At 40.8% G+C, this 12,722-nt stretch overlaps 2 protein-coding genes across 3 annotated transcripts; one reads left to right on the forward strand and one right to left on the reverse strand.

The window, feature by feature from the left end:
* Positions 1-16: 16 nt before the first annotated feature.
* Positions 17-7,550, reverse strand: dcun1d3 (defective in cullin neddylation 1 domain containing 3). Its single transcript, XM_041962528.1, has 5 exons — positions 7,181-7,550; positions 5,954-6,037; positions 4,835-4,885; positions 4,111-4,667; positions 17-2,047 (listed from the first exon to the last, which is right to left on the reverse strand). The coding sequence occupies exons 4-5, from the start codon at positions 4,554-4,556 to the stop codon at positions 1,504-1,506; spliced, it is 990 nt and encodes a 329-aa protein (XP_041818462.1). The 5' UTR covers positions 4,557-4,667; positions 4,835-4,885; positions 5,954-6,037; positions 7,181-7,550; the 3' UTR covers positions 17-1,503.
* Positions 7,143-12,347, forward strand: lyrm1 (LYR motif containing 1). 2 transcript variants are annotated; one of them, XM_041962531.1, is made up of 5 exons: positions 7,143-7,253; positions 9,153-9,356; positions 9,454-9,514; positions 10,230-10,261; positions 11,817-12,347. In XM_041962531.1, the coding sequence occupies exons 2-5, from the start codon at positions 9,198-9,200 to the stop codon at positions 11,928-11,930; spliced, it is 366 nt and encodes a 121-aa protein (XP_041818465.1). In that variant the 5' UTR covers positions 7,143-7,253; positions 9,153-9,197; the 3' UTR covers positions 11,931-12,347. The 2 variants fall into 2 exon arrangements, with proteins under 2 accessions (XP_041818465.1, XP_041818463.1); XM_041962529.1 differs by lacking the exon at positions 7,143-7,253 and adding an exon at positions 8,007-8,064.
* The last annotated feature ends 375 nt before the right edge of the window (positions 12,348-12,722 follow it).

Consider the following 12,722-nt stretch of genomic DNA (forward strand, 5'->3'; position numbering starts at 1 on the left):
GTCAACAGTCAAAAGTTCAACACTGTTTTTATTTATTATAAATCAATACATTTTATATAAAAAAGGACAAAGGGGGTCTGAAATAAAACCATTGTAGATGTAAACCAAAAAGGTTATGGCCATCCTCTTACCACACTGGACCCATATGACGGACTCTTGATTAGCCAGAGTGTCTAGTTAACACTAATTCACTCATCCCAAAACACCAGGCTATACTTAAGCTCAATCTACAGTTTGGAAAAGGTTTAAAATGGAAATAATGTGGTTGACAGCAATCTCGCAGCAAAGCATTGCAAGTATAGCAACTAAGCATGCCATTGAGTTTTGTGCAATCCATTACAACCATCACCAGCAGCAGTCAACATTACTTGTGAAGTGCGCACACACTTTTTTGTATAGCAGTTCAAGGATGTGAAGACTCTTAAACTCCTGCAGGTAAACAATATAAGCTTTGTGTGGCGCCCAGTGTAACGGTCCTGAATGTAATGCAGGTTTAGGCATCTTCTGTCGAGAAATGACCAAGACCTAGCTTTAGCCGATTTGTTGTGTTACAGACTTCCTAAAAGGAGATTAATGAGGAATCAGAGAAAAGCCAGCATCATTGTGTTGTATACACTTAACCGCTTCTTGGAAATATGTGGACATCAAAATGGTACATGCTAGAGGTCAAAGGGGAGCACAGCCGGCTGCTTAAACAAGCTAAGCCGCTCCCTGCACTATTAGCACTCAAAAACACTCAACGCAGAAGAGAGGGTGGAACTGTTAGCATGGAAACCAACTTGGATTTTAAATGGATAATGCAACTTTGTATTGTTTTTAAAAAGTAAATGCCCTTGTGACAGATTTGTAATCCACACTGTTAGCCATGTAATTGCAGGTAAACAGTTGGGAAGGCAATACAAGTGCAACCAATTCATCCTCACAGCACTGCAAGATGAAAGCATACAATCTAACTAGATTAGTCCAATAAAAATGATTTCACTGACCATTGTGGTAAATCTCATGTTTTGGTAGTAAGAAATTATTTGTAGACAGGTTTGCCCACATTTCCCTTCTTCTTCATTATTAACTATTTCCTTGTACAAAACATATCAGCAATGTTACCATGCCAAAATCAACCGTCTATATGAACATTCTGGGGAAATGTGATGGCTTTCTGTTGCCCGTTTTTAAAACCAAGCCTTTACTGAGCTATATCTGCTGGGTTATGGTAGGTGGGTGTAGGTTAAAATGGACCACATGTCCAATTACTAAAAACACTCATGGAAGGAGGGTAAAGTAAAACAATAACTTAAATAGAAGTGCTTAAAACATAACAGTTCTTAGAGCCCTTTCAGAAACCAAAAAATAAGGTTGCAAAGCAGGAATCCCACCCCAACAGAAAAGGAGAGCGAAATGAACAGCTGTCATGGTAATACTAATATTCATCCAATGATTCACAGATGTACAGTTCACACGCAGGTCATATCCTTCCCTTCCTTACAAATATTTCTTGTTTCCTGGTCAGTGGCCCCCCCACGTCTGTGAGCCGCGGCTTCCCTCTGTTTCAAGTCTATCAGTGGTGGGAGAACACTCTGTCTCAGTACACCTCCCCTCTTCCTCGTTTGCCATCAGTGCTTGTTCCTCTTCTTTTTTCCTGCGCTCCAACTCCCACTCCACGAAGGTGTCGAAGAGGCTGGGCCAGGCCTCGTCCTCGCTGTAGTTGCTCAGGTCGGGCCCGATAGCCTGGGTGAAGTTGAGGAACATGTTCCATGTGTCCCTTGAGATGCCCCGAATACCTGAGGGGTTCTCCGCCAGGAAGTCCAGCCAGTGCTCCAGGATTGTAGGTGTGTCCTGGGTGAAAACTAGGCGCCATAGGGCGATGGCGATTTCGCGCTGCAATGAGCGTTGGCCCTCATCAGCATCCAGGCCAAACTGGAAAGTGAAGCGGTACAAGTCCTTGAAGTTCTCCTCGCCCTGGGCATCCAACAGCATGCAGGGAAAACGTGAGCAGATACCCTCGAGGCTGTCCGCCTGGATGGCCTTGCAGCCCTCAACAAACTCCTTCCTAGTGACACAAAGTAGACAGGACCAGACATCAGAACAGTAATACTGGACCATTTCACTAAGGATGATGAGGCCCAGAAGCATAGAGCAAGAGCATACTACTCAACAGAGCTAAATTAACAGTGCCAGAGATAGCTAATGAATAAAGTTACTAAGAGCTACAATAAATCACTGTGAAGCCATAGGGCCACAGGCTTATAGCAACACCACAAACATCACTGACAAAGAAGGAGGCCCAGTCCCTTGCAATTTAAGGAACATATAAAAATTGTGCTGAAATCTGTTTATTCCTTCAATGTAACACTGGCACACATTATTTCACTTCAGTGTTGTGGGCCTCAACACAGGCAGATATACAACATAATAGGCTTTCACAGACAAATGTAATATAAACAGCTTCAGTAAGCATCGGTTGACAATGAACCATGTTGGTAACCAGAGAGTGGTGTTGTCCAAAGCCGCTGGATAGAAAAGTGCTGAGCTAAAAATCAGAGAGGGAGAGCCGTGACAAGTGACCCAGCCAGCGGGCAACTCTATTCATCTCACTAACTGCAGAGTGGGAGTGCACAGCAGGATCCATTTCCTGTGTGCCTCCTACCTGACAGTGGGATACTGTTTGTGTGTGTTTCGTTGAGCTTCTGAACACTGAGTGTGTCAGACGGGATCGATGGACCGCTGCACAGTGAAAGACGCACAGCTAGAAGGTCAAAATGTACAGGGAGGGGAAGATGCGTCTCTGGCTAGGGGTGTAGTTATCAAGATAGTTATTAGTAGTGCAAAATGTTTTGGTTATCAGTATGAGGGAATAATTGCCTGAAAACATGTTATCAGTATCAGAAACCATCAGACAACTGTGTGCATTAGCGTGACCTCCCAATTTGATAAGTGGGTGATTCGTCTGTTATTTCAAGTGCCTACATGCACACCAGCGATAATATACTTTTGCACTTCTAAAAACTTTTTATATCAACTTAAAATGTTTTAAGGATGTGTTTATGTGTAATTGTTCATTGGCACCAGCAGCCTGGAGTAAACGCCTGGTCAGGAATAGAGGTGACATTATCGCCGACTTGCAGCTGGACATGGCGCTGGTCATGTGGAGACGTGCCAATAGTCTGTCTTTATAACAAGCAGGGGGTTTCCCTTACATTCCCTACATCAGACGAGTAAAGCCAGTCTACTTCAGAAATGTGTCTCTGCCTAATACCCTGACATTTGTACGCAGTGTTGTATATAGTGTCAGTGTGTAACTTTGTGCAGGAAGATTTGGACTGCCTCTCTTAATCCCCAACATGAACAAGATACTCAAGTTCAATTGTAGTTGTCAGCCAAAAGCAACACTTTGGAGGCGTGGTAAGCCTGTAAAATGTCACTGAAATGAGACATAGCGTGACTTATCCAGTGCATTGAGGAGGTCTTGCAGCTGGTGTGCATGATGGAGTGAATGGTGTTAAGAGTCTGACATGGATCAGGCCACATGTAACCAATAATCAAAATGCCTTTACTGGCCCCAATGCCACAGTTTTGCTAAGGGAATCCCCAATAATGTTTTCACTTCAGGAAACATAGTTGACAACATGTTACTGGAAGAGAAGGACCAGTTTCATGAAGCAGTTTTGCAGGATTTCTTTAGAGACTTTTGTTAAGTGACAGTGAGAACAGGTATTGTTACATCACCTAATGTTCAAGATTTGAGAGGGGCTATGGCTTTTTCACCGGATAGACTGACAGAGAAGATAACAACAGGTAAAATAGGGAGAGTGTAGGAGATGCAACAAACAAATCTAACCGAGGACCTTATAGTGTTAACACTGGAACACTATGACACACTGAGAAATGGATAATACAGTACCAAAATAAATGCAACATGTTTTATATATGTGACTTAAAACAGTCTGTGCTACAGTGTTTGCAGATACTTGAAAACAGCATCTTATTTGGCAGTTACATCAGGGCAGGAACTATATGCTATAGTGGATAACTGTGTAGTAGTTATGCTAGTTTATCCTGATAAACAAATACCTGTGAGAACAACCTGCCTCATTCACCAAAATGCCACCTTACCTTGTAAACTTGCACATGGTAGCTGCTTGAAACTTCCAGGCAAGAACAAGTACACGAAACTCTGCTGGGTCCACACACAGGTCATTACAAAACCTCTCCATGCCTTCCTCCAAGATGGCGTCTTCGTGTTCATCCTTGTAGCAGCAGAACAGCTCATCAATGCGCAGCATTGACAGCCCGTCTCCGTCCAGACACTCGTCCTTCCGTGGTTCCCCCATCACTGCAGGGATGACCGGTGTCTCCACTGTAACCTCCAGTGCCTTAGTGCCATTCGACAGCTCACTGGTGGCTTTGCTACACGGGGCACTGGACTCTTCTTTGTGGCCCCCACCACCACCAGCACCGCCTCCTTTCTTATGATGGGACTTGGAGCCGCTGTCCTTGTCTCCACTCTTACTGCCGAGTGAGGACGTTGGATTCTTACACTTGGTGACACACTGGCCCATGTCTTCCTCCCTGGTCCCCTGTCTGTCGTTCCACCTCACCCTCAGTCCCCGTCCGAACCACCTAGACGCCTCTGCTCTGGCCTGGCGAGACGTCTCAACATACCCTCAGGCCTGAGGTGAAGAGCAATTTGAAAATGTAAATTGCCATAGAATGCAGCTCTAAACTGAGACAGTCTTGCTCACAATCAAAAGGTCAAGATCCATATTTCCATGGCTATTCTTAAACAAAATCAAACGACTGGGATTTTTGAACACTGATGGTCAAGAGGTTAAGCTACCTGTGCCAAATGTGCCACGATCCAGGTCTTGTACTGCGAGACCTAAAAACCCTAAAAAGTGAGGACCAGAGAAAACCACAGTTATGTATACATGCAATGTAGATTATCATAAAAATTACAACAGAAATTAAAGAAAAACGTCACAGCTAACAACAAACCTATTGATTGAATTTTTTCTGTACTACACAAAACCAATACATAACTTTAATAATGTATGCCCTCTTTTTAGCTTTTTGTTCCATTATATTTCATAATAATCATAAGTACTGTATCCACGTAAACAGCTGTGTGGTCATCTTTGCTTGGGATCAGGAATGAAAACATAATATCAGATATCTGACAGAGGGACTTTTATCAGGTTCTACATCAGGCAGTAAATATTGTGTTGCTGCCTTTCGACATCCCTGCAGTAATGGTAGCAGATGAAGAAAAAAAAATGCAATCACAGAAATAATCAATATGCTACAAACACAAACATGGACCAAGATTGTGGAGCTGTTATGGTTGCCAATGACAACTGCAATATTTTGTCTATGGCACTATGTAGCAATCATTACGTTTACATGGACTTCAATGTGATTATGCCCAACCTTTAGCATCAAAAATTATATGTAAAGCACTTTCCTCTTTGAGGTTAAGAAAAGATATGTGATTATTTGGTTATGTGTGCCCCTTTCCAGTTTTTTTAAAAGTGCACATAAAACCATGAAAAAAAGGAAATACTGTCACGCTTAAAAGTAACATTGCTGCAGGGACTCACATATTTTCTAAGCCTTCCTAATAATCAACATCACTGTGGTAACTAAGGCTGTGACGGCAAGTAAACACTTGAGGATAAAAAAAAAATAATGTGCAGAACTTGCAAAAAGCAAGATAGGACATCAGGTACTTTTATGGACAGGAGGAGGACAATTTCATTGCCGAGCAAACTGCATGCAAACTGGGGTTTAGAAGTAATCACTCTTCTATCCACCCAATTAATGTAAAAGTAGACTGATTTCATTTGTAAATGTAAATGCAATTAATATTTCTGCTGCACATCTACATTCATAAAATGTACATAACTTAATCAAGTATTTGATAACTTATAAAGAAATTGCTTTTCAGAAAATTACTTACAGACAGTCCCTCAGAAGGCATTGGCCACAGATCAAAATGTCTTTCTATTCTGCTCCATCATTGTGACCTTGACATGCTGCAATGCTGAAAAGACACATTATCTTGTCATCATAAGCAGAAATTGATAGCTCATCATACCCAAACCTGCAGGACTATTTTTGTCAACATGCTATGAATATGTCATTTGAGCACCAAAAAAAACAAAAAAACAAAACGGTTTGCCTTATTGCAAGATGATTCAATTACTGATTTATAACTACAAAGAACATTTTGTACTGAAAAAAGATTGTACAAAGTGGACAGGACTTTTACATCACTGGTTCCGGGGTTGAAAATCTCTAACTCTAAGTGTCCAGTGACAGACCTCTCACGGGGCACAGTCACGCTTTGTTCGTATTACAGCTCATGAGCTCTGTGGTAAAAATCCCAACTTCCAATTAACTTCTGAAAACAACTTCGTGCTGTGATCATTGATCTTGTCAAGCTACGATTCTTGGTCTAACATGATAAAGAACACGTATTTTCAGCATCGGAGCTAATCGACTGCACTGATCATTACACTGGGCATGTTGAGGCAAATGTCTCACTGGCCAACTCTGGCCAACTTCACCTAACGAACATTTGATCGACATCTGAAGGCCTACTTATTAATTAGACATTTTGAATTACTATCCTCATCAAGATAGCATGCTAGGTTAGCCAACACTTGAGTATTCAGCTTTCAGTTCAACGAAGACAGATTCTTAGTCCTAAAACTGCCAGATAACAAAGTTGAGCTCGAAGACAAATACGTGATAGCTGCAACACTGTTGTCGAAACACAGCCTCGGTTACGTTACATAGCTGACCTTAACTGCCGTTAGCTGGAATTATCGTTATTTTTTACCAAGTTATGTTCATTGGGAAGTCGCGAGCGCAAACAGGATCAAGTCAGCTTAACAGCACACACACCACTCAAAAATGTAATGTAAAAACAGTGTTTTGATAACTATTTACACATGACAATTTTGACCACTCACTTATTTAGATGGTACTTGTTGTGAAGCTGTTATCGATTCACAAGACATCACCGCCACCGGGCCATTTACATCAGAACTGCCTGGCCCTGACGACGTCGCCATAGCTAGCTAGCATCAGCTCGGTTAACTAAAAGTTAGCTATTGGCTAAGCTAGGTCTTTCGATTAAGACACCGAGAAATACCAGAATTATCCCCATAAAGAAACTTACCTTTTTGGAAAATTCTACTGTGTGGAATTGGATGTACATCACTTCAGGAATGCCAATACAAACCAAGTAGTTGGTAAGTTGGTTAAGGTAGCGTATACGACCAGGAACGAACTGAGGCAAACTCGTCGTGTTAACTCAGATTGCTAGCTAACTAGTTAGCTGGCAGCTGACAAAAACTTCCACATCAATATCGAATTATACCCCGCCTTTTGAAAAATAATAAGTAAAAATCTAGCGACCAGTGTGTGCTTTTGAATCCAATTCCAATTGTGTTCGCTCTTTGGAGTGAGTTAAAAGACCATCTCGGACTAAAGCAGCCAATTTCTTTGTGCTTCCCCCTTTTAGTCATTGAGTGTAGCTACATTGTGGGCATTTTCCTGCATCACTTCCTCTCAGCCGACAAGCAACCAACAGCTGATCTTCATCTCAGCGACCGCAACGATACACTATATCTTGTAATTTGAACAAAGTAATGTTCTTGTACATACTATATCACACACCGACGGATAAGTTACTATAAAACAAATAGTAATTATTATGCGCATGTGTTTTTTATGGCATTTTACAGAGACCCTTGAGGGAATAATATTGAACGCTGGAAAATGTATCAAAACTCATCCGAAATTGCTTAAGCTGGGTTCATAAATAGCTAGTTGTAGATCTATGGCCACTACATTAAGTTGGCAAAACATCTCCAACTTTATGCACAATTAACGGTAGAGGCACTCATTTATCTTCAAGTGTATTTTTTCGTTGTTTTTTTTTTTTTTTTTTTGCAACCTGTCCGTTTACAAACCAGGTTGGGGAAAACGTCATCATTGAGCGACAAATGTGTCTGCTGTCCGAGTAAGCTACTGTCAGTCTAGCCTGTTCAGACACAGTCGGTAGGTCAAGTTTTGTAATTTTACCGAAATTGAGTAGCATACTAATCGACAACACTAAAGTCTTTAATGTGAATTGCACTTATCTCGACAGTAATGTTATCTCCGTTCTTTAACAGCAGATACCTCTTAGCGTTATTATCAGGAGAATGCTCGAAGAGGGATAGCTAGCTTCATGTTGACAAGTGATGAAGTATTGCCTAATGTTTTCTGTTCGACAAACAAGAATTAATCCAAACTAGCATTAATAGCATTATTCTTATTATAAGATGTCCTTTCCGCAACATATATCAGAAAATGCGAGTTATACCTTACAGTCAGTCATGTAACAGTTATTTAAGGTTGTGTTTGGAAATAGCCCTGTGTTGGTTTTAGTGACATCTAGTGTTGAACGATGGGACATTCAGGGCTAAACAACAAACTCGTAAAAGAAGGCACTTCGTCAAATGGTCCAGATTCAGTGCATGTCAACTGGACTTGATAATTTGATTAATTGCGTTATTGATTGTAAGGTAATTTGCACCTAAATGCAACTTCAGCAAAGGCTGTTCTTGAACTATTAACCATAGGGCTGCAAGCAATGATTATTTTCATTGTCAATTCATCTATCAGTTTATTTTCTCTATTAATCGGTTGTTGTTTGGTCTACAAATGTCAGAAAATGTTGACAAATGTCCATCAGTGTTTCCCAAAGCCAAAGATGACATCCTCAAATGGTTGTTTTGTCCACAACCCAAAGATATTTAGTTTACTGTCATAGAGGAGTAAAGAAAATATTCACCTTTAACAAGCTGGAAACAGAGGATTTGACCCTGGGAACATCAGATGGCTTTCTTCTATTTTTTGGGTACTTGGTCATAAATGTATGTCCAGGCAAAGTGATATCAAACAAGAAGCCAGTTGTTTGTCACAGTGTCCTCAAGTACAGACAGATGAATTCAAGTGATTAGGTAAATTTAAATGAGAGAAGGACATAATCATTATTGTATCACCCTCAACCTTGAAAAAAATATATTTTTGGCAGGGACTGGTCATTATACACAGAGAAAACACAAACAGGAGTTGTAATGCCATTTTTCTTTTCTGTACAGCTTAAACCCCTTCATCGTGAAGGTAGCTGCTGTTTTGGAGCCCCAATGATGGCCTCCACTCGCAGGACAGTGTTGTCACTGTACATGAGGGTGTTTCGCATTGCCCGAACCTGGCAGGCACAGAGCGGGGTTACGAGTGACACAGAGACTGAGAGGAAATACATACTTCAGGAAGCCCGGACTCTGTTTAGACAGAACCAGCAGGTGTGAACAACAAACAACACTGCTCACAGAAATGAAAAAGCAGTAGTTTCATAGCGGTTTTTATGATCAATCTTTCCATCTTTGTGCTCCTTCTCAGCTCACAGATCAAGAATCAGTAAAGAGGTGTATAGAAGAATGTGAAGCAAGGATAGAAATAGGTAAGAGTGCACGGGTGCCACATGTTTCCTTACACAAGTCTTGACAGCCTTATCCTACTCAGGTGAGGACCACAGTAACAGTAATGAGCCTGTCAGCCAGTGTGATAGAAACAATATTGCTGCAGTGTTTGTCACAGTGACTGAGGAAGTTCAGCTAAAGGTCTTGAGTGTTCCAACATGAGTAAGCAGAAAAGTAAACACTGATGTAATGTTTTTGAATGTTTTTGACAAAAACAGATTTTTTTTCTGCATAAAAACCAGAAGCTTCAGCATGGGCAGGGTTTATATAGTCATCAGTTAAGTGAAATAAGAACTGGCTGAAACGACTGACACAGTTAAGATCAGGAAAATATTATTCTCTTCCATGCTTGATGATTTGTTTTTTGTTTATATATATATATATATATATATATATATATATAAAAGAGATTAGTTCACTTGTGGGCAAAGAGGCAATTTTACACTTATGTTCGGCCTGTTTAGCCCTTTCACCTTCCGGGCAGGCAAATCAGGCAAAAGATATTAAATTCTAAATGAAAACATGCCAGAAGTTATCCATGTACTGAGAGCATCAGACGCTCTGTGTAGGACTATGCAGGACTGCAGGATATCACTCTTCCTGGCTTTGAAAGAGTGATGCTTTGTAGCCACTGCTTTTGTAGTTTTTATATAATGTCAGCAAGTTGACACTGACACTATCACTTTTTTTCCACAGGTCTACATTACAGGAACCCATATCCAAGGGCTGTAAGTAATAACCTCATTTTATAACCTAGATTAAAAAGCAGTTGCTGTGTAAAACATAAATAAAAACAGAATGCAATGATTTGCAAATCCTTTTCAAGCTATATTCAACTGAAAACAATCCAAAGACGATATATTTAATGTTCAAACTGATGAACTTTATTGTTTTCTGTAAATATACACTCATTCTGAATGTAATGCTCTGTGTTACATCACTCTTTTTCCTATCAATTGTTTTCTCCCAACATTAATTGTTGAGGTTTTGAAAGTGAAATTCTTTCCCGTTCTTGCTTGATATGTGACTTCAGTTGCTCAACAGCCCAAGGTCTCGATGGTCGTATTTCACACTTCATAGTGCAGCACACATTTTCAATGGGAGACAGGTCTGGACTTCAGGCAGGCAAATCTAGTACCCACAGTTTTTTACTATGAAACCATGCTGCTGTAACACGTGCAGAATGTGGCTGGGCATTGTCTTGCTGGAATAAGCAGAAAAAGATGTGTCTGGATGACAGCGTACGCTGCTCAAAAACCTTTCAGCATTAACGGTGCCATCACAGATGTACAAGCTACTCATGCCATGAACACAAGCACACCCCCATACCAGCACAGTAACCATCTGGATGGTCCTTTTCCCCTTTAGCCTGAAGGACAGGATTTTTGAAAACAATCTGAAATGTGGACTCATCAGACCACAGCACACTTTTCCACTTTGCGTCAGTCCGCCTCTGATGAGCTTGGACTCAGAGAAGTCGGCAGTGTTTCTGGATGCTGTTGATATATGGCTTTGGCTTTGCAAGGTAGGGTCATTTGTAGACGCAGCGATGAACTGTGTTTAGCAATGAGGTTTGTGTTCACAAGCCCATGTATTTATATCCTTTATACAATCATGGCAGTTTTTAATGCAGTGCTGCCTGAGGGAGCAAAGTTCATGGGCTTTCAGTGTCGGTTTTCAGCCTGGCCTCATATATCCTGACATTTCTCCAGATTCTCTGAATCTGTTGGTGATATTATGGATTGTAGATGGTGAAATCTCTTAATTCCTTGCAATTATGCATTGAGAAATGTTGTTCTCAAACTGTTGGACTATTTGCTCATGCAGTTTTTCAACAAAGTGGTGAACCTCGCTCCATCCTTACTTGTGAACGACTGAGCCTTTCCAGGATGCTCCTTTCATACCCAATCATGATACTATCACCTGTTACCAATGAACCTGCTTACCTGTGGAATGTCCAAACAGGTGTTTTTGGAGCGTTCCACAACTTTCCCAGTTTTTCGTAGCTCCTGTCCCAATGTGTTTGAAATGTGTTGCTGCAACAAATTCAGAATAAGCAGATATTTACAAAAATCAATGAAGTTGATAAAGAAAAACATTAAATATATTGTGTTTGTACTGTTTTGTGTTTGTCAAGAAGGATTAGCATGTTCTTGCATTCTGTTTTATTTAGGTTTAGCACACCACCCCAACTTTTTTGGAACTGGGGTTGTAGACATATTAGATCATTTTTCCGTCTCTGTGAGTTATTGTGTTGTTGACAAATTTTTCTTATCCCCGTAGACCTATCTACCGCCACTGGGACTGGCAACTCAGAAAGGCAGGAAACTGCGAGCACAGCAGCGTCTGAGGAAGCAGGCCAAGCCAATTTACTTACAGTCACAAGACGAGACCTGATGCTCGATATCCTCGCTCCTTGCCAAGAGTTCAAGTTACCAAGGACAGGAAACTAGAGCGCAGTCACAAACTGATCTCGTAGGATGAGTTGTTGCAGGCCAGTTAATGATGCCAGAACACCGTCATTCAGGGAAAAGCCATGTTTTCATTGTCCTTTTTTTAACTTTTAGGCTTGTGTTCAGCTCAGGCAGCCTGTCAGCGTGGAGTGACCTGTAATGTAAGATCAAGTTGTATTTTTAATTTATTTCTGTGTAAAAATTGTTATAATAAATGCTTCACACATTCTTTCTATATTGCTAAAAGTTGGTGTTTAATACACAAATGCACATTCATTTTAAGTGATTCTACTGCTGAGAAACAAATTAAGCTGTCTGAACAGTAATGTCTTGTATTCACGTAATAAAACTGTGAAGTTTTCTCTTTTCCAGTTTGCGTCTTTTTAGGAACCCCTGCTGAATATTTATTCTTCAGCTTTTCCATATAGGTACTCAAATTTGTAATAAGCCCTAGAAATGTGGCAGCAGTACAGAGGAAGTTGGGTCAAGTCATTTTTCACTTAAGATTCTGAGCCGTTGTGGTGTGTGCATGGTGTGGTTCCCATGAAGTTCTGAACACGGAAGAGGAAAGAGCAAGTGAGGTAAACATCCGGGAACCAAAGGACGCTTTCTGTACAACACGTGCTATCATAACATGTTCTTTAGTTCAACACGTTTATACTGCATGAGCGTATTCATATCATATTTGGTGCTGAACCACAGGGTGTGCATCCAAGCAACTGTAAGTGCAACTTGC

This window comes from Chelmon rostratus, chromosome 21 (assembly GCF_017976325.1).
Source record: "Chelmon rostratus isolate fCheRos1 chromosome 21, fCheRos1.pri, whole genome shotgun sequence".
NCBI lineage: Eukaryota > Metazoa > Chordata > Actinopteri > Chaetodontiformes > Chaetodontidae > Chelmon > Chelmon rostratus.